This window comes from Heteronotia binoei, chromosome 5 (assembly GCF_032191835.1).
Source record: "Heteronotia binoei isolate CCM8104 ecotype False Entrance Well chromosome 5, APGP_CSIRO_Hbin_v1, whole genome shotgun sequence".
NCBI classification, from domain to species: domain Eukaryota; kingdom Metazoa; phylum Chordata; class Lepidosauria; order Squamata; family Gekkonidae; genus Heteronotia; species Heteronotia binoei.
In genome coordinates, this window is record NC_083227.1 from 41511294 (window position 1) to 41535682 (window position 24389).

Genomic DNA, 24389 nt, shown 5'->3' on the forward strand with positions numbered 1-24389 from the left:
TCCCTAACCCCCTCACACACTTTCCTCCAGTAACTACAAAAACCTTTTAAAAGAATGCAAGAAGAAAACAAAAACCGCTTCTACCTTCCCATAGCAACAAAGGTCTATAAACACACAGGGAACTCCGATTGGCTAACAAGGATCACAAGGCAGATTGCTCAGGACAACCTAAGTTCCCTTCGGAAGAGCATTAAAAACGTCCAGTCCAGGTTGCATCTCCGCTCTTTCTTTCAACTGTGCAGCGCCATCTTGCGGAAATGGACATAAGGAACGGCAAGCTTTTCCAGCCTCTCGTTAAGGAACGCGAATCGCACGCGTCGCTGCGTAACTCAACATGGCGCTTCCCACAGTGGCCAATCCCGATTGATTTAACGTTTCAGCATTTTTCTCATTGGTCTACATATTCTGGCGGTGGCTAGGCTAGGCAACATTACAGAACCCTGTACGTTTTCCTCGTGGTAGTGGAAGACTTCAACACAAAAAACAACGAAGTGAGCTAGAGATTAGGGAGCTGCCATGTTGTACGTCCGAAGGGAAGGCTCTTGGGAAGAGCACGGTTTCCGCTTCCGTTGAGGTTGGAGGGGCTGCAGCTGGAGCTGGAGGTAAATAGAGCCATTTTCCCTTCCTTGGCTGGCCGTTGGCGTTGCTTGGGGAGTACCCTTGTGGGGAGGAGGAAGGTGGCGCGGAATAGCGGGGGGGAGGGGGCAGAGCGCGGTGGGAGCGAGGGTGGCTCGCCGCAGGGGGACTCAGGTTCAAATCCACACTTCCCTGGAAGCGCGATGGATGGCTTGGAAGCATTCGCCTGTGCGATCTCGGTGGGCTGCTCGCTTGCAGAGGGATACATTCATTGGTTCTGAAAAAGCGGGTCCCGATCCACCCCAAGGGTCGACCGCAGCAAGAAACGTTGCTTTTTAAGGGTCCCCAATCCTAACAGACTGCCTCCCTTTGGAATGTAATAGGATAATTGCAGTGATGGGTGAATGCCAAGCTTGAAAACTCCCCTAAAAGCCCTATAGAAATTAATCAAAGGAATGATCAATTCAAGTTTAGGGGAAAGCTGCAAGCGAGATGGAGGAAGTGCGATGGCAAGTATGTTGTCTTTTCACCCACAAACATCCCGACACTCTCCTGCCTCCTCCCAACAGGAACCACATCAAAAACATAGTGGGTGTCTGCAATGCTTTCCTCTTCACAAGACTTAAGGGCCAATAAGGCTTTGGAATTGTGTGTGGTTGGACACATGCCCTCAGCACTCAGCTCTGAAGTGTATACAGTTGTGATCTAGCAGTGGCTGGAGCAGTTCACAGCATAGGCATGATGGTGGTTTCTGGGAATTAGGTTGGTTAGTTTATTGGGGGGAGGAGGAGGCAAGAGAGTGACATGACCTGAAACTGGCACACGGGGGTCTGTTTACAAGGAGCAGTAGAAGCCAGCCGGGCTGGATACCTCCTTCAGTAGCCAGAAATTGGTTGTTGGCATTTAGGAACCTGGAAAAACTGGATGTTCCCTATCTTGCACCCAAAAATCTTTGGCTGATGATGTTGGAGGAAGAAATCAACAGGACAGTGTGACAAATGGTTAAACAGCTGCTTATACGCTCTTGTCCACAAAATCAGAGTATAACCTGTGAAGCACCTGTGAGATGATGTTTTGATGGGCTGATGCACTTTTGGATTTCCTGCTTGTTGGGGCTGTAATGCAGTAGACCTTGTTTGTGATGTACAGCTGTGCAGTTTTCCTAAGAAGGAAATGTATTGGCATGCAAGCTGATCTCCCAAATAGACTGTTTTCTAGCTGTAGAGGGGGAAAGAGGGAAATTTATAGTGCAGATTAGAGTTCAGATCCCTTCTAGCTGTTAAGGACTAATTGACATATTTCCTGGGGAGCTGCAGACTCCTATTAAAGAGGAGAAGAAACATTTTGTCAAAGAATCCCCCCCCCCTTCCCCAAGCATATAAACCCTGGGGTGAGCAAGTAGTTAGAAATGGATCTATATACACTCCTGTATTTCAGGATCAGTTTTTACAAACCTCTATGGCACTTCATATATAGAATTTCTGACCAGTATATCACATTCTGGACCACCACCCCACCCAGGCACCCACGGGGTGTTTCCAGCTTAGCCATGACATCTGCTGACAAAGGTGTCTCATGGAAGCAAATGGAAGCCTCATGTGTTAACACAGCTTTGATTGGGAGTGGTGGGATATGAGTTCTTCTGTTGCCTTTTAAAGAGTGATGCCTATAACTCATCTCCTGGTTTCTTTTCCAGCCCTGTCTCTGCTGTGCTCCTTCTGTTCTCCAATCTCTGCTGCTGGCTGCTGCCTTGGAGGAGGTGTCTTAGGGGGTGGGTAGTGGAGGGGGGGTGGAGGACACGCCTTGTGGGGGGATTTTCTCCACCCCCTCTGTGAGTAAGCATCTGCTGTGTGTGCCTCCTTTCACCGCAGTGTCCCTGGGATCAGTTTTACAAAGCTGATCTGACTCGCTTCCAGTCTGGATAACACACAGGAGCAGGAGTCGCCTCATCGCTTTCCAGACTGGCACTGTAAGACCTGCCTGTTTCCTGCCTACTTTTCCTTGCTGCATGTGCCAAATGCATCCCCGTGAGCCTAGTAGCCTTGTGCCAAATCACCGCGGATGGTCCTGGCATTAGAATGGTGCCCAGGATCCTGTGACAAGGCCAACCCACCCAGACTGGGAAACTGGAGACTGCAGAGGGGCAGTGGGAGCCCGGCATGGAGGGATCTGACCAGCGGTTGGTGCTGGGCATGAACATGGGCGATGGGCGGCAGACACCTCCTGGGGAGCTGCGGACTCCCACTGAAGAGGGGCAGGAGCAAAAAACACCTGTGCCTGAAACCATCTGCGATGGGGGTGGGGATGCCAAGATCCCCCAGAGGACAGAAGAAGAGGAGGAGGAGGAAGAGCTAGACCCCCGAATCCAGGTATGATGAAGCGAGTCTTTCCTTTAAGGAGCCAGGCCAGAGAGTATTCAGTATTTTTACAGCTGCAGTGTGGAAGCATGGAATGTGGTTCAATCTAAGGGCACATCCAAAGGGAACTGGTTGGACTGCTTTGGGTCTGCACCCTTCCCCTAGGGAAACCCTCAGGGTTGCCAGCCAACCAGGAAGCAAACAGGCCTGCTGAGTTATTTATTGATGCTTCTGCCTCCGGGCCAGATGCCAGAACTTCTCTAAAAGCCAAGACTGGGGGCTGGCTGGCAGAAAGGGCTTGACTTAAAAGCCTCTTTTTCTTAATGCACGGGTTTGAACTGGATGACTCATATGCATGCGTTCAGGAGCCAGGCTGTTGAGCTAAGTTGCCTATTGGCATGTCAGGCACTAGTACATGGGGGATGGAATGGCAGAAGGTTCATAAATGCTTCCTGCAGGGCTGTGCCCATGGGCTCTGTTAAGCTGAGGCAGGTGGGTGGGTGACAATGTAGTGGTGTGCCAACTTGACTTGGGCAGTGGGTGGGGACACTTTCATATCCACCATACAACGCCTTCACATACCTACTCCTCACTGGAACAAAAATATCAATCTTGGACAATTGATAACTTGTTTGCTTATGATCGCTGGCAAAGCAGGGGAAGCAGTTTTACAGTCACAGTAGGCAGGTTAGAACGATAAACCCTGCTTCAAAAGATCGTGTTTGCAATAGTAATTCAGATGCTGGGCTGGTGTACAAACCATTAGGTCAACTAGAGCCTATGACACATGAAAAAAGTCATTCTTTTCCTCTTCTGCTGGCACCAGCAAACAGCTTTTGTGATTAGCTCTGCTGTTGCTGGATTCTGACCTTCACTGCACTCGGTTGGCCAAATTGATGAAGTCAAAATATGGCAACCCTAGAAATTTAAAATTTCTGTTTTATGAGACTGTTAAATATTTCTGTTTGAGGATGATCACCATTACCTCAAGACGATAACTCAAGACTTCTTATGTCGGGCAGGAAAGAGAGGGAGAGATGAATCTCGGTAGTTAAATGCACTGAGACTAGTAGTGTGGATGTTCCATAGGAGAGAGTAGTCAACAAACTACATTGATGGGATTTGAAAGTTGGGCAAGCCCTAAGTGGATACAGCAGGCGTGATTAACCTCAGGCCAGGGCTGTGTGGCCTTGGTCACACCTTGCATATTCATCTGGAGAATCTGGGATGATGGTAATTTTAAGTGTGGTGATGTGTTTTTAAAAGAAATGTTTCTAGCCCTTAAGAATGCAAGGAGTGTTCTGGGCTTAGTGCAGCCACAGAAGCCAGACAGAATGTGATCAGCTGTCCTGTGCTTTTTGCAAACATTGTAAGACTTAATAGACTGATTTGTATGCCTTTTGCCTTTGGCAATATACGAAGGGTCAAAATGAGTACTTTGTTGTAAAGGAAAGATTTGAATCATTATTTTCAATTCGTGATTTAAAGCCTCTTAATCTTGTCCCGGCATAGGGGCAGAGGCTTGAGTTCTTTGCAGAGGCATTATGCCTCCTCCTCAGGGGCCCCTTCTTCTGTGACCATAATGGTGGATGTTTTGCTGGTTAATAATAAATATCAAAAGGATTCCAAATTCCATACACCCAGTTCCTTTACCCCAAACCAGAAGTTTCTAGCTTTCATAGCTGTATAGCAAAATATTGGAAATCTTATGGGGTGGGGTGGGGACTGAAAAAGTTGTTTGGATCTGGTGTTGTCTTCTGGCAGTGAGAGATACAATCTGTCCTTCCCTCCCCCTCCCTTTCCTGGATAGGTAAATTTAGAGATCTGTATTTTTCTATGATCTGCATTTAGGACCATGGAAGGCCTTCCTGAATCCCTCCTATAACTTTCAATCCATCCTTTCTTCTAGATCCCCTGTTTTTGCTTAAATCAATGCAGGGTTTTTTAAAAAAGAGTTTATCCATTAAGCAGAATAAAATATCCCCAACTTTATGCAACTTTCCATTGCTTCTGAAGGAGATTCCCTCTTTCTTTTTCTGGCGAAAATATCTGCACCACTGTTGAGGCATCTGTTGGGGGAAGGACTGTGGGCTCTGAACTTATAGATTCATCCTTCTGTATGTGGTTTGCTTGCCTGCCTTTGAGCCTCACTCCTTGTTTTTAACCAAAGGAGGAACTGGAGCATCTCAATCAGGCCAATGAGGAGATAAATCGCGTGGAGCTACAACTGGATGTAAGTAAAGGTGGTGTTCTTCAGCGCTGGGAACTTGGCCTCCTACCCATGTATTTTACCATCAACACCCACAGTTGTCTGTTCTGTGTGAAAAGGCACGTGCACAAGGCTATGAGAGAACATACAAAGTTGCCTTGAGAATTAGTTCGTTGAGTCCGTTCTGAGTAGGAGGAGCTCTCCAAGGTCTCAAGCAGAGACTTTTCTCAGCACAGCTATTTGAAATCAGTTTAGCTTAACTGGAGAGCCAGTGTGGTATAGTGGTTAAGAGCAGCAGACTGTAATCTGGGAGAACCAGGTTTAACTCCCCATTCCTCCAGATGCGCCTGCTGAGTGGCTTTGGGTCAGTCACAACTCTTGAAAGAGCTGCTCTAAATGTGGCTGGCACTGGTCCCACGCAAAATGATGTTGCCCGCTCATGTGTAGCAGGAGATGAAACTGTGGGCATTTTTGTAGTCAAAGTAAATTTGCTGTCATCCAGCTGTGGGCTTCCCCCCGGTGCAGTTTCCTTGGCCACTCTCAGATCAAATGAGCCAATTGCAGCTAGAATGTCCTCCTCAGGTCTAGTTTCACTCGTTTCATTCTTGAAAGAGCTGCTCTCAGTCCCACCTACCTCACAGGGGTTGTGGGGAGAGGAAGGGAAAGAATATGGTAAGCTGCTCTGAGACTCTGACTTCTCCTTCTTCCTCCTCCTCCTCCATTTGTTTTAATGGGGGAAGTCCAAGGTTGACTGGTAGAACACCTGCTTTGCATGGGTAGCCCTGGGTTTAGATACCAGCATCTCCAGTTAAAAGGACCTGATAGTGAAATATTGCAATTTGTGACCCTGGGGAGCTACTAGTCTAAATAGACAGACCTGGCCTTGTTAGCCCAATGGTCTGGCTCAATGGATGGCCATTTCATATGCCCATGTGTAGCAGGAGATGAAACTGGGCATTTTTGTAATCAAAGCAAATGTGCTGTCATCCAGCTGTGGGCTTCCCTCCGGTGCAGTTTACTTGGCCACTTTCAGATCAAATGAGCCAATTGCAGTCAGAACGTCCTCCCCGTGTCTAGTTTCACTCATTTGTAGTGCTGTGCGCGACGGACAATGAGAATGTGGCTGGCACTGGTCCCCCACAAAATGATGTTGTCACTCATCTGGAAGTCCTTGTACTCACTCCACCATCACTCCTCTCTGGGGACCTGCTCCAAGTTTGAGCACCGAAAGAGGAAGAGCTGATCGCTTCCCTTCTCTTTTGTGACTCAGCTCCTTCGGGGGACCTTGCAAGGATCCCCAAACACATTTGTACATACTGACTGATGCCAGCCACGTGTCATGTCAGTCAGGATGATACAGTGGGGGTGTTCATACTAACCTGGTGGTTTTTAGAGGACTACTGGGGCATTTTATCTACTCTACAGATGGACCCTGATCTGAATGACCCAGGTGAGCCCTATCTTGTCAGATCTCAGAAACGAAGCAGGGTCAGCCCTGGTTAGTGCTTTGGTGGGAGACCATCAAGGAAGCCCTAGTTCGCTATGCAGAGGCAGGCAAACCAGCTCTGTCTCTGGCCTCAATACCCCCACTTGGTCCCCATAAGTTGGCTTTAACTTGATGACATCCCCCCACACACACATGAGAATGCAACAATTTAAGATAACCCATTATAAGGAATAAGTAGGGCTTTGCTTAAGCTTGTCTTGCTTCAGAGGGTTTTGCTTAAGCTGGTCTGGCTCAATGGAAGGCCATTTCATATACACATCTGGAGATGGAACTGTTGTTGGGCTTCTGACAACTGTAGGGACTTTTATTCACTGCGGGGAGCATTGTATGAAGCAGGGTGCAATGTGATAGGCAGTTGGTTAAGACTGGTGTTTCAGCATGCAGATACTGGTTGCCAGCTTATAAGTTAACACTGTGACATGTTTGTGACTCTGAAGTCACTTCCTTGCGATTGACTTCAGGGCAGCATGGGTGACATGCAAATGCACAGATCACATGAGCCACTAGGAATGCAAGGCTACTGCTTACATCACTGGCTGCAGCTCCATTGAGGCAAGGGTGCAAAGCAGTTATGTGGTCAGTGCTTTTGTGCATTATTAGTGAAATGTTGGCACCAATTACAAAAATGGGATTTTGTGGGACATAGCTGGGTCACCCAATGCAAGGTGGATATGAATCTGTCTAGAAGCAGGAATTCAAATAAGGTGTGCTTATATTGTTGGTTGTGACAGGAAGCCCGTACAACGTATCGGAGGATTTTATCCGAATCTGCCCGGAAGCTCAACGCTCAGGGCTCCCAGCTGGGGAACTGCATTGAGAAAGCACGTCCTTACTACGAGGCCAGGCGCTTGGCCAAGGAGGTATGGATGTCATTGCCTTTACATAGTTGCACTGTGAGATGTCATCATCCCTACCTGTTTTAGAACATACTTATGGCTCAGATGCTACTGTGCCCAAACCACCTCTCAAATACATACAGCAAAGCAAAGGAAGTTTGAATGTTCAGCATGAAGATTCAGGATTCCTCTGGGTTCATTTTATGTCTCAGAAGTGGTTGGCCTGAATAAAGTATTCATTTGCTGCATGAACAAGGAACTCTGGGTATTTTCAGCCCCCCCCTTGCTGTGTTGGATCATTAAAGAGGTCACGTTCCTTCTCATAGAACTCTACCCTCAGCATACTTTCTAGATTCCTCATAGATAATGGAAGAGGGAGGTGGCTTTTGTTGAGCCAGGATGCCTGATCTGGAGAAATGCCTAAAGCCAGTTGCACGCAGTTGTGCAGACTTCTTGAGCAGCTCAGCCAGATAGATTTTTGCTCAGAGATCACCAAACCAGATTTGTGAAAACTGTAATTTTATCCATCAGCTAGAGATGACAAGATATGAGACTGCCCTCTGCAATGATCGCAGGCCCTATCTCTAGAATACCCCCCCCACACACAAACAGCTCTGTCAGAACGATCTCTGGCTTCAAAGATAGCCTCTTCCTAAATCTCTCACTGCTTCTTGGCTTCCAGTATTTAATCCATGAGGCATATCCTTCATCTGACTGTTACCCTGTTTTTATGGATTGAATGGGATGGAAAGTTTGGTGGGAGATGAGGACGGGCCCTTCCTGTGTGTTCCTGCCTCCCATTTCCTTTACAGGTGAAAGCACACCAAGATGGCCTCCTCAGTGCAACACAAAAACATTAAAACAGCCAGCTTGTATGAGTGTGTATGTGTGGTGGGATGGATTCATCGCGGCAAAGGGCAGCAGTGCACGACTTATTTTTGCCTCTCAGGGAAAAGGGCTTCTAAAATAGCCTCCCCCTCACTGACATGCTAGCTTAGCATGAACAAGGAGCTTTTCTTCCTTGTAAGAAAGGAGATGAGCCAAACAAGCGCTCCTCCCCAGCAGTGTTCCCTCTAAGCTGAGTTAGTGTAAGCTAGCTCACAGGTTTTTAGGCTCCGGCTCACACATTTTTGTCTTCGCTCAGGAAGGATGGCCCCAGAGCAAGCTAATTTATGTAGTAGCTCTCAGCTTTATTGCCAGTCGCTCACAAAGTAGAATTTTTGCTCACAAGATTCCGCAGCTTAGCACTCATAGCTTGGAATGGTGCACCCAGCAAGCCATACAGTTGGAGGCCCTTGATTGTATCATTCAGCTCTTAGACTCATTTCAGTTCCAAAATCTGGATTGCAGGAGGCCAGGGAAAGAAAAGGATGTGGGGAACTCGGGCTTGGTGATTTCTTCTCCCAGCTACACACAGAAGATTTCAGTGTCATCCATTCTGTTGAGTGATTCCTTCTTCGGTCCTGGCAGGCTCAGCAAGAGACCCAGAAGGCTGCGCTTCGATATGAGCGAGCTGTCAGCATGCACAACGCAGCCCGGGAGATGGTTTTTGTGGCTGAGCAGGGCGTGATGGCAGACAAGAACCGGCTTGACCCCACCTGGCAGGAGATGCTCAACCATGCCACATGCAAGGTGAAAGCCCTACTGGGGCAGGGCAGGGGGGAGGCTGCAGGCAGTACAGTTCCACATACCAGAGAGATGGAAGGATCAGTGAAGTCCAAGGGGAATGTCTGCCTTTGGGGGGAAGAGTCCATTTGGAGTTGCAGGGAACAGAAGGGAACAGTCCAAGTGCAGTTTGCAGACCAGGGAATCAGGGTTGAGTGGGTCTGTCCAGATCCCACAGTGGTTGCCCAAATCCCCTGCTTTCTGCAGTCACAATAAACAACCCAAACATGGATCCAGTGAAATTCACCAAACAGGGCTGGCATTTGGCCAGCTTCAGACACCTCCTCAGCCAGCAGTGAGCTCCCCTGCACTTTAACAAAGTCTGCATCTTTCATTCTCCTTCCCTCACTGGCCAAGATGAGCAGGAGCAAAATCAGTTATGAAAAGGAAGCAACAAAGTAGGTTGGTTCAGAGGTCTCTATTAGATCCAGTATTTCATGAGCCACTTTTGGGGTGGGAGGGCTTTTGTAAGCCTCATATCAGGTCCACCAGAGACCTTCTCGCATGCCTATGAAGCCTGGCTACTTTCCTTCCCATCTTCACATTTCCCTGCTGCTCCTGATGACTGTCGATACCCCAGAACTAATCGCTAATCATAATGCAGAAGCATTAATACTGGCATAGTTTTTTTCCCTTAATGGTAGTCTGGCATGCTGGCAGTCACTGTTGGCAGCAGTGGATAAATGAGAGTGTCTGGCATAACAAGGCCAGGAGTGAACTGGTGAAGCACTGCCATAGCAGTCATGCTGTCTGTCTCTGGAAGGTCTGTGCCCAGCTATTATATTTGTACATAATGACCTAATTAGATGCCATTTGGCTGCAATGGAGAGGGGCACTCAAAGTGACTTAGATGTTAAAAATATCCCTAATCTCCCATAATACAAGAACCCAGGGTCATCCGCTGAAGGGTGGGAGATTCAGGACAAACAAAAGGAGGTATTTCTTCTAGTTAACTTGTGGGACTTGCTGCTGCAGGATGAGGTCATGGCTGCCAGGTTGGAGGGCTTCAAAAGGGGAATAGACAAATCGATGGAGGACTGGGCTATCAATGGCTGCTAATCATGATGGATTATCTACTCCCCCCAGTGCCAGAGATAGCACGCCTCGTTAAGTCAGTTGCCAGGGATCACAGGCAGGTGGATGCTGTTGCCATCTTTCCTGTTTGTGGGCTTCCTGGAAGCAGCTGGTTGGCCACTATGTGCACAGAATGCTGAGCCTTTGGTCTAATCCAGCATGGTTGTTCTTCTGTTCTGAAATAAGGGGCCCTATTTGGGTAGAAGGGCAAGATATAAATGTTTAAAGTAGATTAATTAAAAGATGTTCAGCATTGACTGGGAGGGGGGGGGAGGACCAAACCACAATTCAATGCTTGTTAGATTCCAAGGAATTTACTAAACAATCTTATTGCCTTTTGAAGAATTTGGGTTAAAAACTCTTGAAGGCTAGAGGCATACTTCCAAAATCAGAGATGAGACAGCTAGAGATCACTGCCTTCTTGAGGTTAAGCAGGGAAGGGCTATAGGAGATCTGATGGATTGTGTCCAGTATTGGCTTGTGGCTCTGACCTATTCTCTTTCTTACCTGCCAGGTGAATGAGGCGGAGGAGGAGCGTCTGCGCAGTGAACGGGAACACCAGCGGGTCACCCAGCTCTGCCAGCAAGCAGAGGCCAAGGTGCAGTCTCTGCAGAAGTCCCTGAAGCGTGTCATTGTGAAGAGCAAGCCCTACTTTGAGCTGAAGGCACAGTTCAACCAAATTCTTGAGGTGCGACTTCCTCCCTTAGTGGTTCTATGAGGGGAGGGCTTTTAAGGTCTCTTCAGAACTTATGTGAGTGGAATTTGGCCCTGTCCTTGAAAGTCTCCCCCCCCCAAGAAAAAAAATCTATACTTGCTATTGAGGAAGCACAAGTCCTGCTAGGTTAACTTTCCTGTCATTCAGAATGTGGCGGTTTCTCAAAATTAAAACATTTAGATCTTCACAGCTGTTAACCTCTACCCATAAAATTAATATGTGGAATTCACTGCTGCAGGAAGTGGTGGCTACAAACATAGACAACTTCAAGAGGGGATTGGATAAACATCTGGAGCAGAGGTCTATCAGTGACTGTTAGCCACAAGGTATAGATGGAGCATTCCGTCTGGCAGTGATGCTCTGTATTCTTGGTGCTTGGAGGGCAAAAGTGGGGGGACTTCTGCACCTCCTGATGGCACCTGGGTTTTGGCCACTGTGACACAGAGTGTTGGAGTAGATGGGCCATTGGCCTAATTCAACATGGCTTCTCATGTTCTTAGGAGAGTTCTGCCTGTCAAATTGTCTTAGCTGTATTAGGAATATTAGAATACCTTGCAAGTCAGACTCCAAATCACAAAGGAATTCTCTTTGTTGTATTAGGAAGAGAGTCTTCAAATATTACATGGAGTATTTTATGTCTGGGGGTGGAAAATCTGATACTGGGGCCCTGTTTTGGGTGGAAAGTTGGCATAAAATGTAATAAATATTTTTGTTTTTAAGAAAATTAGGAGCCAGAAACTGCTTTCTGAGCATGAAACTAAATTCCCTACATTTGTTGTCCTCTATTGATCTACACGTTGATCTCTCCATTAGTTAGAAAGCAGTTTCTTTGCCAAGATTCAGCTGGTATTAGACTAGGAAGGTGAGGATTGGGCTCTGTCCCTAGCAACAGCCTTCCTCTTGTCTTGATATCGGGTTGCCATACAATGGATGGCTGGATGGATGATCTTGGATGGTTGCAGGTTCCAGTCTGGTCTGCTTCTTCAGTTCAGTCTGAGGATGGTTTGATCTTTGTTCTTCTTCTGCCATTTAGGAACACAAGGCCAGGGTGACGTCCCTGGAGCAGCGAGTGGCCCAGGCCAAGATGCGCTACTCGGTGGCCTTGCGGAACCTGGAGCAGATCAGCGAGCAGATCCATGCCCGGCGGCTCCAACGCCTGGTCGGTCGGCGGGCCTCCCCAGTCGGCGCTGAGGCCAGCCCGGCACTGCTGTATGGAGGGGCAGCACTGCCTCCTGAGCCGGCCTCCTCTGCCGACACTCTCTCAGTGCTCAGCTTCCAGACCATTGCCTCTGACCTGCAGAAGTTTGATTCGGTCGAGCACCTGCTGGGGCTGTCTGATGCCGCCAGTCTGAACAGCGACGAGCTGGAGGAGCGGGAGCAGCGTCGCAATGCCCAGCCCCACCCCTTCAAGCATCACCGCAGTATCAGCCTCTGACCCACACTCCATGGCAGGAGAACAAGGGAAGGATGGTTAAGATAAGGAGGTGCGAGGAATGGTTAGAGGGGGAGGTGCCTCTCGGAATGCTCGGATAACGGGGCTGTTTTGGTCTTGCCTGTCTGAAGCGTAGCCTGCAGGTGGATTCTTAAACCCCCACCCCTATTAGGTACGATCCAGATTATCTGCCCCTGAATACTCCCAACACTGTGGTGCCCATCCGACCCCACTTGCTGTTGGGGAATTTGGCATTTGGGTCCCACTGTTGGGCTGCCCTCCCCCTCTTCCCTCATCATGCACTTGCTTCCTGACAGCATTGCATCCTGGAAGCTGATCTCTTCCCGCACAATTCTCGGAGCTTGTTGGGTTATTGGTGATGACACCATCATCTTTAGCAGCCAGCGAGTTGTAGGGAAGGGCTTGGGCAGGGGTCAGAGGGAAGAAACTCAAGCAGGGATGAGTTAAGAAAACCTGTTGTTTGTTTTTACATGATTGTGTTTTGCTGGCTGTGGAGTGACCAAGCCGCAGCAGAGGGACCGAAGTGCTGAAGTTCCACTGCTCTGTTTTGGAGAGACACCACCCAGGGCTGTCAGTGCAGCCTTTTTAAATAGAACTCTGATGCCCCACCTGGGGGCTTCTTAACACACTACAGCATATCGGAGGCATGCCCTTGTCCCTGTTTCCGTTTTCATGCCTCCCGGGCGATGGGATACAACACCCTCTTTTTATAGCTTCTCCAGCGTTGTCTGTAGGCCAACACTACAAAGAGGCTGATGCCTTGAAGGTGCTGTTCAGTAACACCAGGAGAGAGGGGGAGGGAGCAGGTGCCAACAGCCTTGTCCAGCTGGGATGGTTCCCCCACTCTCTCACCTACTTCATGCCATCCCGGTTTCCCCCAGTCACATGACGATGGCATGTTTGCTTCGTTGGATGTGGTTTGCACTAGCAGGTGGGGCACTGACGTTCTTAAGGAAGTTTCTGCTTGCTCCCTGCTCTTTCTCTCCTTTCCTTCCAGGCAACGGCGCCGCTTCCTGCCTCTCAAGCGATTTTTCTAGGCTCAGGCTGCAATGAGAACCATGCCGGTTTGAGGCAGCCTTGATTGCCACTTGGTGTGTTTGTATGACCGGCTTCTGCTGTGTATTTTATTTAAAGTAAAGTTTATTGCCCTATAAAAAAAATCTTTCCTTGTTTTTTTTGTCCCTCCCCTTCTGCATTTTTACTACCAGCTGTAGCAGGGTACAGTGTTTTGTCCAGGGGTGGAATTCTAGCAGGAGCTCCTTTGCATATTAGGCCACACACCCCTGATGTAACCAGTCCTCCAAGAGCTTACAAAAAAGAGTCTTGTCCGACTTCCCTTTCAAGAGCTCCCAGTTTGGTCAAAGCAGGCATTTTGTCCCCTCCAGCCGTCTGTTCAGAGCCTCACAGCGTAGGCATGCCAATAGAGGGAGATCTCCATTTAGCACAGAATATAGCCCTGCTTCCCCTGATCTGCATGGTCCAGCCTTGCGTGATCTCCTCAGATCTCAGAAGCTAGACAGGGCCAGCCTGGGTTACTACTTGGATGGGAGGCCACCAAGGAGGTCCAGGCTTATTAAGCGGAGGCAGGCAGTGGCGAACCATCTCACGCCCCGTGCAGTCACCATAAGTCTGCAGTGACTTCATTGCCCCTTCCTCCACATAGTCCTGTTCACACGTTATTGTGAATGCATGTATATGTGTACTTCTTTATTTTTTAAAAAAGAGCAAATATGTTTACAATTTAAAACTGTGGGGTTAATTCATCTGCAAAAACCTTCTCTTTTTGAATGAGGCCTTTCTTTCCCTTTTAATGGCTTCCTTGACTTGGTTTGCTTCCCACACAGGTATACTTGGTGGTACCTTTCCTAAGTACACAGCCCCGTGGTGCAGAGTGGTAAGCTGCAGTACTGCAGTCCGAGCTCTCTGTGTGGCCATCATGGGGGGTGGAGCGAACCTCAAAATGGCCGCAATGAGAAGCAGAGCCACACACAAAGGAAGTCCAAGTGCAGGACACGAGGAGTAATTTTTAAAAATATACAGGTAAAGAAGGAATAAAACCAGTGTAGTGGTAGCTGCCGCTGAAGCTGCATTTTAATTTGCACAGCCAATCAGATCACCAGTGACCAGTCAGGAGCCCTGCTGACCCCACCTACTTTCTAAACACACTTTACTGAGGCCAGGAAAGGTGTTGGTGGGCACCATGACCCCTTCAAGCACTAGGTCTGGAATCACTGCTATGACGCATAAGTATTATGTACTGCATCAAATCTTGATAACTTGTGACCCACCAAGTTGGCCACAGCCTGAAAGTTATCTACCACAGGTCATTGGAGCCTAAAACACACTTTGGTTTTGCTGCCCATTAAACCACACAATTAGAGCGGGAAAGGGTTTGTCAAGCTTCTGGCATGCCACGTCATGATTTCTGGGGAGATGTTCAGCTTGGTGGACCCCAACTAGTATGGGCTACATGGGATCAGCTCCGTGAGTTTTGCCATTCCAAGCACCATCCTTCTGGGCCAGCTCCACCAAGCCCAAAGCAGGCCAGAGAGGAGTTCTATAGCCCATCTGAGATCTACGCAGTTGTAGCACAACTGCAGGAAGGATGTACCTCCCCCCTGCACTGCTACCACCAAGTGGTTTGCAGCCAATCTCAGCCAGGACAGAAGTGGCATGATTGCGGCAGATGATGGCTGACAAGAAACACACCCTTGGCTAGAACCAACATGCTGCTTTCAGCTGATTTGATGCCCCAAGAACAGACAACATTCTACACGTGACCCCAAAGAGCCAACACAGAGATGCTGCAACACTGCAGCCAGGATGCTCTTGCTGAACAATGCAGGCATCGATCCCAGTACTGCTCATTCTAAAGAAGCACTGTACTTTTTGTGCTAATTCCCCTGCCTGGTCTGGGAAGGTGCACTATGCATCAGGACTTCTCTTCCAAGAGCTCCCAGTTTTTAATGCTTGGTCAGAGCAAACCACTTGAATTCCCCTCTTACTTTACTGTGCTAGCATGCATCATTCTGGGTTGGTGAGAAAAGGGATGACGCTACATTACATGTGAGCCTAAAGGCAAATGCACAGCAACCCTCATGCTGTGGGCAGAGTGCTCATGTTGGAGAATGTGGGCATCGATCCTGCTACCTCTCTTGCTAAGAGAGCTCTAGCAATGGAGCCAATTCCCCACTGCTAGTGAGAAGCGGTTTATGTCATCCTGAGGAGTGGATGCCAGGGCTTGGGGCCAGGAAAAGGAGGCAGCTGATTCAGCCATCCGGTGCTGGAGAATGTGGGCATCAATCTTGCTGCCTCTCGCATGCTAACCAAGCACTTTAGTACTGAGCGAATTCCCCACTGCTAGTGTGAAGGGTTCTAGGTCAAAACAAGCCTCAACTCTGCCTAGAAGCTAGAATGACTAAACTGAGGCTGTTGTGTTTTGGTCAAAGGAGAAGACGAGAGTTGATGGGAAAAGGCAACAATGCTGGGAAAAGCTGAAGGCAGCAGGAAAAAAGGAAGACCTAACATAGACTGACTGAAGAAAACTGTAGATTTATACCCCACCCTTCTCTCTGAATCAGAGACTCAGAGCAGCTTACAATCTCCTATATCTTCTCCCCCCACAACAGACACCCTGTGAGGTGGGTGGGGCTGAGAGGGCTCTCACAGCAGCTGCCCTTTCAAGGACAACTCCTGCGATAGCTATGGCCAACCCAAGGCCATTCCAGCAGCTGGAAGTGAGGAGTGGGGAATCAAACCCGGTTCTCCCAGATAAGAGTTTGCACACTTAACAGCAGCAAGCAGACAGGCCTAGGTGAGTAGCAGGTTGGTGGTTGCTGCCAGGCCTGGCCCAATGAATCCTTCCTCAAAGGGCAAAACAGTCTTGGAAAGGGCCCCCTTTTACTGACAAAAACTGAGCCTAGAAAGCTGTGACTACCTATCAATGGCTGCAGAGGGCTTCTTTTTCTTAAAGCTACAGGCACTACTTTTATCATTTGGGTTTTTTTTAAACCTCCATTTATTGTTATTGGTGTTTAGATTTTTCTCAATCATGGGGCATTTTTCAGTCTGTAGAAAGATGCCTTGCCCATTCACAGCTCGTCACCAGATTTAAGTATCCTGAGGTTTGGCAGACCTAGCCCCTTCTCTAACAATCTACCCCCCCTCCCTTTCTCTATCAATATTCCCAGTGTCTCTCTCCCCTCTCACATCCTTACCTTGACAGTTTCTTCAGTTGCAGCATTGGTGACAGGGCCCTGGCAGCCCCCAATCAACTCCACAAGTAAGTAATCTGTGCATGTGCAGATGTTTTTGTTTATATTACTTATGATTTTTTTTTTGCAAACCTGGGTTTCCCCCCAAGTTTGGAGAAAAACCTCTTATCTCTCAGTATGGGCCCAATCCACAGATTTAGATATCTGCAGATCCTCCCACACTTGAGAAATAGATATAGATGATTGTTCCAATGTGTGTGACCTTACCGTTATGAACAGCAACCTTCTTTTGCAGCATTGTTGCCCATGTGGCAATTTTCCTGGAGCTCTTCAGAGTTGGTCTTAGTTTTCACCATCCTGAATAAGTTCCCGTCATCTGACAACTTGGCCACTACACTGCACAACCACAATGCCAGATCATGTATGAACAAATTAAATAGCACTGGCCACAATACCCATCCTTGGGGAACCCCACTGCTTATGTCCCTCCATTGGGAAAGTTCTCCGTTTATTCCTACTCCTTGCTTCCTCTTCTGCTTGTTCCTGATTGGTTCTTGTAGAACACTATATGATGTAATTCTAGAAGGAGATGCAAAGAAAACAACAAATTGAACCAAGCCTGAGATATTATTTGTTGATCTGCAGTATTCTAGTGTGTGCCCCCTTTCCTAGCATCTCTGCTGAAATCACTCAGTGGGGAATAGGAACGCACAAACACATACCTTGCTGAAGAAAGCCTGTAGGAGCTATAGCCTTCCAGACAGATCCAGGTGGGCAGCTGTGTTGATCAGAAGCAGTAGAACAAAGCAGGAGTCAAGTAGCACCTTTAAGCCCAACAAACTTTTATTCAGAATGTAAGCTTTCATGTGCATGCACACTTCTTCAGACAAGGAATGAGGTACAGTGAGCAGAGCTACATATAGCTGGTCAGCCTAGTAGGGTTCAGAATGCAATACGTAGCTCTGCTTATTGTACCTCATTCCTCATCTGAAGAAGTGTACATGAACACAAAAGCTTATATTCTGAATAAAGGTTTGTTGGGCTTAAAAGTGCTACTTGACTCCTCCTTAGCCTTCCAGACAGTTTCATTTTCTGAGCAAATTAACCCTCATTTTTTTTTTCTTACTGTCTAGTCTGATGGGGAGTTCTGGAGAAACTGAAACCTTGCACAATGCCTTATCTTAGTTTGGTTGGTTCTAATGAAATATATTAGCTGTATTTTGGGCTTGGGTTTCATTTTCTGTCATTCACAATGCTTTCCATCATGCCAAGGACACTGGTCACCAGCAGCATTCCTCTAAGACCTTGATTTGCAGACCCATATCCCGCACCATGTTGCTAAATCTTCATATTGTGATCTTAGGGGACATAATAGCATCTGGTCCTATACACTGTGTACCTCATCTGTTTCTACTTATATTTACTTGTCTGACCCTACCAAGCTGTGGAAGTGGGACACTAAAATGTTTCAATAAAGTCCCGGATATCCTGGATCAGGAGGGTGGCATAAAGCAAGAGGGAGAAATAGATACTCTGCTGCAGCCGTGGGCTCTGGCAGCCCAAGCTGCAAATTAAGATATCAAAATGGGCGTTTGAGAAAGAACTTGGCTGGATTTTTCAGTTGACTTACGAGGAAGCTGCAGGAGCAGCGGAACGCAATCAAATCCGGGGTTTGCGTGAAGGCTAGAATTTGTCCTTCAGAAGTCAACAAACAACGGAGGGACTCCTGTGGAACTTTATTTTTGAGTCATTGTACTCATTTTGAAAACTCTGTGACTGTGTGGGGTCCTCCTTGGAATATTGTTTTGAGACTGTTGTTTTCTATTTCTATTTATACTGTATGAATGTATGCCCACTGTTGTAGGCTGTTCATTTCATTATAATAGAACTTTATTTACACCAGTTAAGAGTATTTGTGCACAATATTTTGTATTTTTGTATTTTTGTATTTCATATATTGTGCTGCCACTGTTCTTTTGCATTTGACTTGAACACGGCAGTTACATGGGTACACAGTTTTCTGCAGAGGTGGCAAAGTCAACTTGGTAGGAGTAATTTTCAGCAAGAAAGAAAACTGCGAAAAGAGCCTCTCTGATCCTTCAAACAAGCCACCATGGTTGCAACTGGTAAAAATTTTTTTTTAAAAAAACTGAGGAAAACTCATAAGGTGACAGACATTTGGGAAGACTCTGGTTTGGAAGGATCCATCCCTTAGATCTATACGTAACCATTTTTTTTTACCTCAAGGTACCCTTTTTATTTCTTTTAGCACCATTCTCTCCACCTCACAATAGGACTCTTAAGAAGTATAGGATTTTGGTTGCCCAAAAAGACTTTTTAAAAATACCAAGACACACAACATTTCAGTTAATTGCATTTCATACCCTTTATAAACACACTGCTCTCCACAATGCAACGAGACATTTCCAAGCAGATCCAGAAATACAGGCAGAGAGAGACAGATACAAAAGCAGAAAGGCAGAAACAAAAAAATCATATCTCAAGAGAGGAACTAAGAATCCATCCTGATTCCATGGAACATAGCCAGTTGTTGTGGGCTCTCAAGAAGATGTCTCATGGAAGGAAGACATAAACTATTTACATACGCAGTTCTAATGTTTGTGATCTTTACAAAGCACTGTAAAGTGTTACAATTTATTTTTAAAAAGTACATGAACACAGACAGAGGCTTCGATCAATGAAACCCAAGGGGAGAGGGATACTTATAAAGAGAAAGCATTGGCAAGACCATTGGCCATTCTCTTCCCTTCACTGCCATCCCCTCATGATCTCTGTCACACAATGGAAGAATCTAGAACAGGTTCAACTGCAGCACTGAAGAGAGAGTTGAGCGTTTTCAGAGTATAGGCATGTGGTTTAATACACAGGCCCCTTTGAGGGAATAAGAGTGTTCTCCAGACAGACACATTTCTGCCAACCTTTGGGAGCAGAGAAGAACAATGCCTTTTATCCACAGGTATTGGCAAGTGTTGTAGCCACCGTTTTAAAAAAGGACAACATGGGTGACATCAGCCACAGTCACTGCAATCAGACCTAGCTCAGATAATAACAGGCTCCCTCTTCCATGAAAGTCTTGGTTGGGTAATAATGCAAGAGCTAAAACAGAACCTCTCCCTCCCTGATTTAGTACAACTCTCCCACATTAAGTTTCTGATAGTTGAAAAGCTCTTTAATGAGGTTTTCTCCTCACTCAGTGCTTTGGGGGTCAGGTTATTTGTTAAAGTATCTATGAAGTGCTAATGTTTTGCATGATGCAGATGACCTAGTCTTGGTTCCAAGGAATTTACACATTAAGAGGGAAAAGAGAGTAAAGAAGAGAGGGACATTGGCACAGCAGAGGAACAGACCACAATTACAGTGACATTGCAACTTCGTGCTAAAGGAGGACCGATCCAGGCAAACAATTTCCCAGAATCTTTGAGCAGAGTCAAACAGCAATTACCAAACAGCTTTTTAACTGAACATCCCAAGACACAGGACAAGATCTGTTTTCTCCAAGTAAAACTCTAATGTCAAGATAGAGAATTCACACTGGGGTAAAACAGGATAATAAGAACAGGAGGTATCAAAGGGACACAATGGGATGTTTCCAAAGAGAGATCCCAGCTAAGGAAAATAAAAGCATGTAAGCAGCAGTGTTGTGGTTGTAAGCAGAATTTCACCCTTCCATATTCATTGAAGTCAATGGGCTTGCTAAGGGTAGCTCTGTTTAGGATTACACCATGGAGAGCCAGTTTGGTGTAGTGGTTAAGTGTCCGGACTCTTATCTGGGAGAACCGGGTTTGATTCCCCACTCCTCCACTTGCACCTGCTAGCATGGCCTTGGGTCAGCCATAGCTCTGGCAGAGGTTGTTCTTGAAAGGGCAGCTGCTGTGAGAGCCCTCTCCAGCCCCACCCACCTCACAGGGTGTCTGTTGTGGGGGAGGAAGATAAAGGAGATTGTGAGCCGCTCTGAGACTCTTCGGAGTGGAGGGCGGGATATAAATCCAATATCATCATCATCTTCTTCTTCTAAATGGCCTCCAGTTCATTAAGGAGGTAGGCACAGCATCTGCATGAAAGGGGACAATCTGACTTGGAGTGGCTTTAATCTGTAACCACACATATGTTAGAGAGCAGGGTTGCAGACTCTTGAGTTGGGAAATTCTTAGAAATTTAGAAGTGGAGCCTGGGTACAGGAGCATCTATGCCCCCCTTCCCTCAGCAGTCATTTTCTTCAGAGGAACTGATCTGGGTCATCTGGAGATCAGTTGTAATTTTGGGAAATCTTCAGGCCCCACCTGAAGGCAACCAAACAGAGTAACACAGAAAATGGAGCAGGCAAACAAGCACATAAGCATCCACGACTATTTAATAAGCATTCTATGATTTTGTATAAAATTTGTGATAAGCATATTACCTATTGGTAGAGGCTGGTTTTCACGGATGCTGTTTAGCTTCTGATATGTGCTTGTTTGCCTGCCCCACCTGGAATATGGCAACCCTACTGGAAGAGAGCTTCTGTTTCCCATGAGCTTTACACTGTTGCTGAGAACAGTGAAGTTATAGTCCTTGGTCTAGCAGTCCTTGCTAACCCAATGACAGGCCAACAGTATACATGTTCCATCTGTGAGACATTTAAAATGATGGTGAGTCTAGCAAGCCCCTATGGCTTCTTTGGATAGTAGGGAAGGGAGGCAGACTTACCTATCTAGGGATACCAGATCAATGTTGGAAAATACTTGGATACTTTGGGGGTAGATCTGGGAGAAGGTGGGGTTTAGGGGGAGAAGTCTCAGCAGGATACAATGCCATAGACTCCACCCTTCAAAACATCCATTTTCTCAAGGAGAGCTGATCTCTGCCAGCTGAAGATCAGTTGTAAAGGTGGGAGATCTCCAGGCCCCACCTGAGACTGGCCACCCTATTACCAGGCCCAGATGGCATATATCCAAGAGTTCTGAAAGAACTTAAATGTGAACTTGTGGCTCTGACAAAAATATATAATCTTTCATTAAAATCTGCCTCCATTCCTGAGGACTGGAAGGTAGCTAATGTCACCCCCATCTTTAAAGAGTTCCAGAGGAGATCCAGGAAATTACAGGCCAGTCAATCTTGTTGGTGGAAACTGTTATTAAAGAGAGAATCAGTAGGCACACTGATGAACAAAAAGCTACTGAGGACGACTCAACATGGATTCTGTAAGGGAAGATCTTTTCTCACTAATAGGGTTACCAAGTCCAATTAAAGAAAAATCTGGGGACTTTGGGGGTGGAGCCAGGAACAAGGATGTGACAAGCATAATTGAACTGCAAGGGAGTTCTGGCCATCACATTTAAAGGGACAGCACGCCTTTTTAAATGCCTTTCTTCCATAGGAAATAATTAAGGATAGGGGCACCATCTTTTGGGGCTCATAGAATTGGACCCTCTGGTCCAATATTTTTGAAACGTGGGGGGTATTTTGGGGAGAGGCACTAGCGGCTATACTAAAAATCTGGTGCCTCTACCTCAAAAAATAGCTCCCGCAGAGCCCCCAATACCCATGGATCAATTCCCTATTATTCTCTATGGGAATCGTTCTCCATAGGGAATAATAGAGTGCCTAGTAGACATTTCCCTCCCCCCCGCGCTTTCTAAAGGGGGGGGTAGGGCCTCCATACCAGGGAATCCCCCCTCCTTGCCCCCTCCCTCCCTCCCTCTCTCTCTCTCTCTCTCTCACACACACACACACAAATACTTACCGTACTTGGTCTTCTTCCAGCAGAATTTGCTCGCTGTGAAAACGAAAGGCTGCACAGGAAAAGAAAGGGAGGAGCCGTTCCTGTTTCCTGTGCAGCCTTAAAGGGACACATTTTAAAAACGGATCCCAAGCTATAAAACAACATGATGCCTACAGGTATGTTCTCTCTTCCCCCGCCCCCAGATTTTTTAAGAGCAGGGGAGGAGGCTGAAAATTCGGGGGTCCCTGCCAGGGCGGGAGGGTTGGGAAGCCTACTCACTAACCTGCTAGTGTTCTTTGAGGAGGTGAACAAGCATGTGGACAAGGGGGACGCAATTGATGTTGTTTACCTTGACTTCCAGAAAGCTTTTGTTAAAGTTCCTCATCAAAGGCTTCTAAGTAAGCTCAATAGTCACAGGGTAATAGGACAAGTCCTCTTGTGGGTCAAAAACTGGCTAATTAATAGGAACAGAGTGAGTATAAATGGGCAATTTTTGGAGTGGAGGGTGGTAAGCAATGGGGTACTGCAGGGCTCAGTACTGGGTCCGTTGCTTTTTAACTTATTATTTCGAGTTGGGAGTAAGCAACAAAGTGGCTGAGTCTGCGGATGACACTAAATTGTTCAGGGTAGTGAGAACCAGGGAGGATTGTGAGGCACTCCAAAGGAATCTGTCAAGGATGGTCGAGTGGGCATCAATGTGGCAGATGACGTTAAACGTGGCACATTGGGGCAAAAAATCCTAACTACAAATACATGTTGATGGGGTCCAAACTGGCAGAGACTGACCAAGAGAGAGATCTTGGACTTGTGGTACATAACTCACTAGAAATGTTGAGACAGTGTGCAACTGCAATAAAGAAAGACCAATGCTATGCTGGGGATTATTAGGAAGGGAACTGAAAACAAATCAGCCAGTATCATAATGCCCTTGTATAAATCAATGGTGCAGCCTCATTTGGAATACTGTGTACAGTTCTGGTCACCCTATCTCAAAAAAGATATAACATTGGAAAAAGTGAAGAAAAGGATAATTAGAATGATTAAAGGATTGGAATGCTTTCCCTATGAAGAAAGGTTAAAGTGCTTGGGGCTCTTAAACTTGCAGAAACATTGACTGAGGGGTGACATGATAGAGGATTGTAAAATTATGCATGGGACAGAAAAGAGAGAAATAAGTACTTTTCTCCCTTTCTCACAATACAAGAACTTGTGGGCACTCCAAGAAATTGTGGAGCAGTCGGGTTAGAATGGATAAAAGTAAATACATCTTAACCCAAAGAATGATTAACACATGGAATCCACTGCCACAGTTGGTGGTAGCAGCTACAAGCATAGATGGCTTCAAGAGGGGATTGGATAAACATATGGAGCAGAGGTTCATCAGTGACTATTAGCCACAAGGTATAGATGGAACTCTCTGTCTGGGGCAAGTGATGCTCTGTATTCTTGGTGTTTGAGAGGGGCAACAGTGGAGGGCTTCTAGTGTCCTGGCCCCACTGATGGACCTCCTGATGGCACCTGGTTTTTTGGCCACTATGTGACAGTGTTGGACTGGATGGGCCATTGGCCTGATCCGACATGACTTCTCTTATGTTCTTCTGTTGCAGAGCTATTACCATTGAGATCACACTGAGGTGTCAGCGACACTAACTGGGATTGACGTGCCAATTTTTATATGGTTTTTCTCCCCAAGGCCGCCTCACTCACACACATATTCCTTCCTTCTGGAGACTTCATGGCAAGACTAAAAAAGCTATTGTTTTGAAAAAGATATGGTTTTTCTCCCCCAGGCCTTCTCACTCACACACATATTCCTTTCTTCTGGAGACTTCATGGCAAGACTGAAAAAGATATTGTGTTAAGGGAAGGGTGACACAATCAAATACTCCATCACAGGCACTACAGACTACATAATGCTGCTTTTGAACAGTGAAGGATCTCTGCACTCCTTTCATGGGACAGGGAAGCAAACAAACTGTGCCAGACAAAAAATTACACTTCTCACAATTTTAAAAATTCTACAACATAGTATGCAAGTATGGTTGCTAATTGGCCTTCCTA

At 46.7% G+C, this 24389-nt stretch overlaps 1 protein-coding gene across 1 annotated transcript; it reads left to right on the forward strand.

The window, feature by feature from the left end:
* The first annotated feature begins 489 nt into the window (after positions 1–489).
* On the forward strand, positions 490–13552 carry SH3BP5L (SH3 binding domain protein 5 like). Its single transcript, XM_060239288.1, has 7 exons — positions 490–602; positions 2273–2945; positions 5104–5166; positions 7381–7509; positions 8956–9117; positions 10739–10912; positions 11973–13552. Exons 2-7 carry the CDS (start codon positions 2736–2738, stop codon positions 12372–12374), a joined length of 1140 nt encoding a protein of 379 aa, XP_060095271.1. The 5' UTR covers positions 490–602; positions 2273–2735; the 3' UTR covers positions 12375–13552.
* The last annotated feature ends 10837 nt before the right edge of the window (positions 13553–24389 follow it).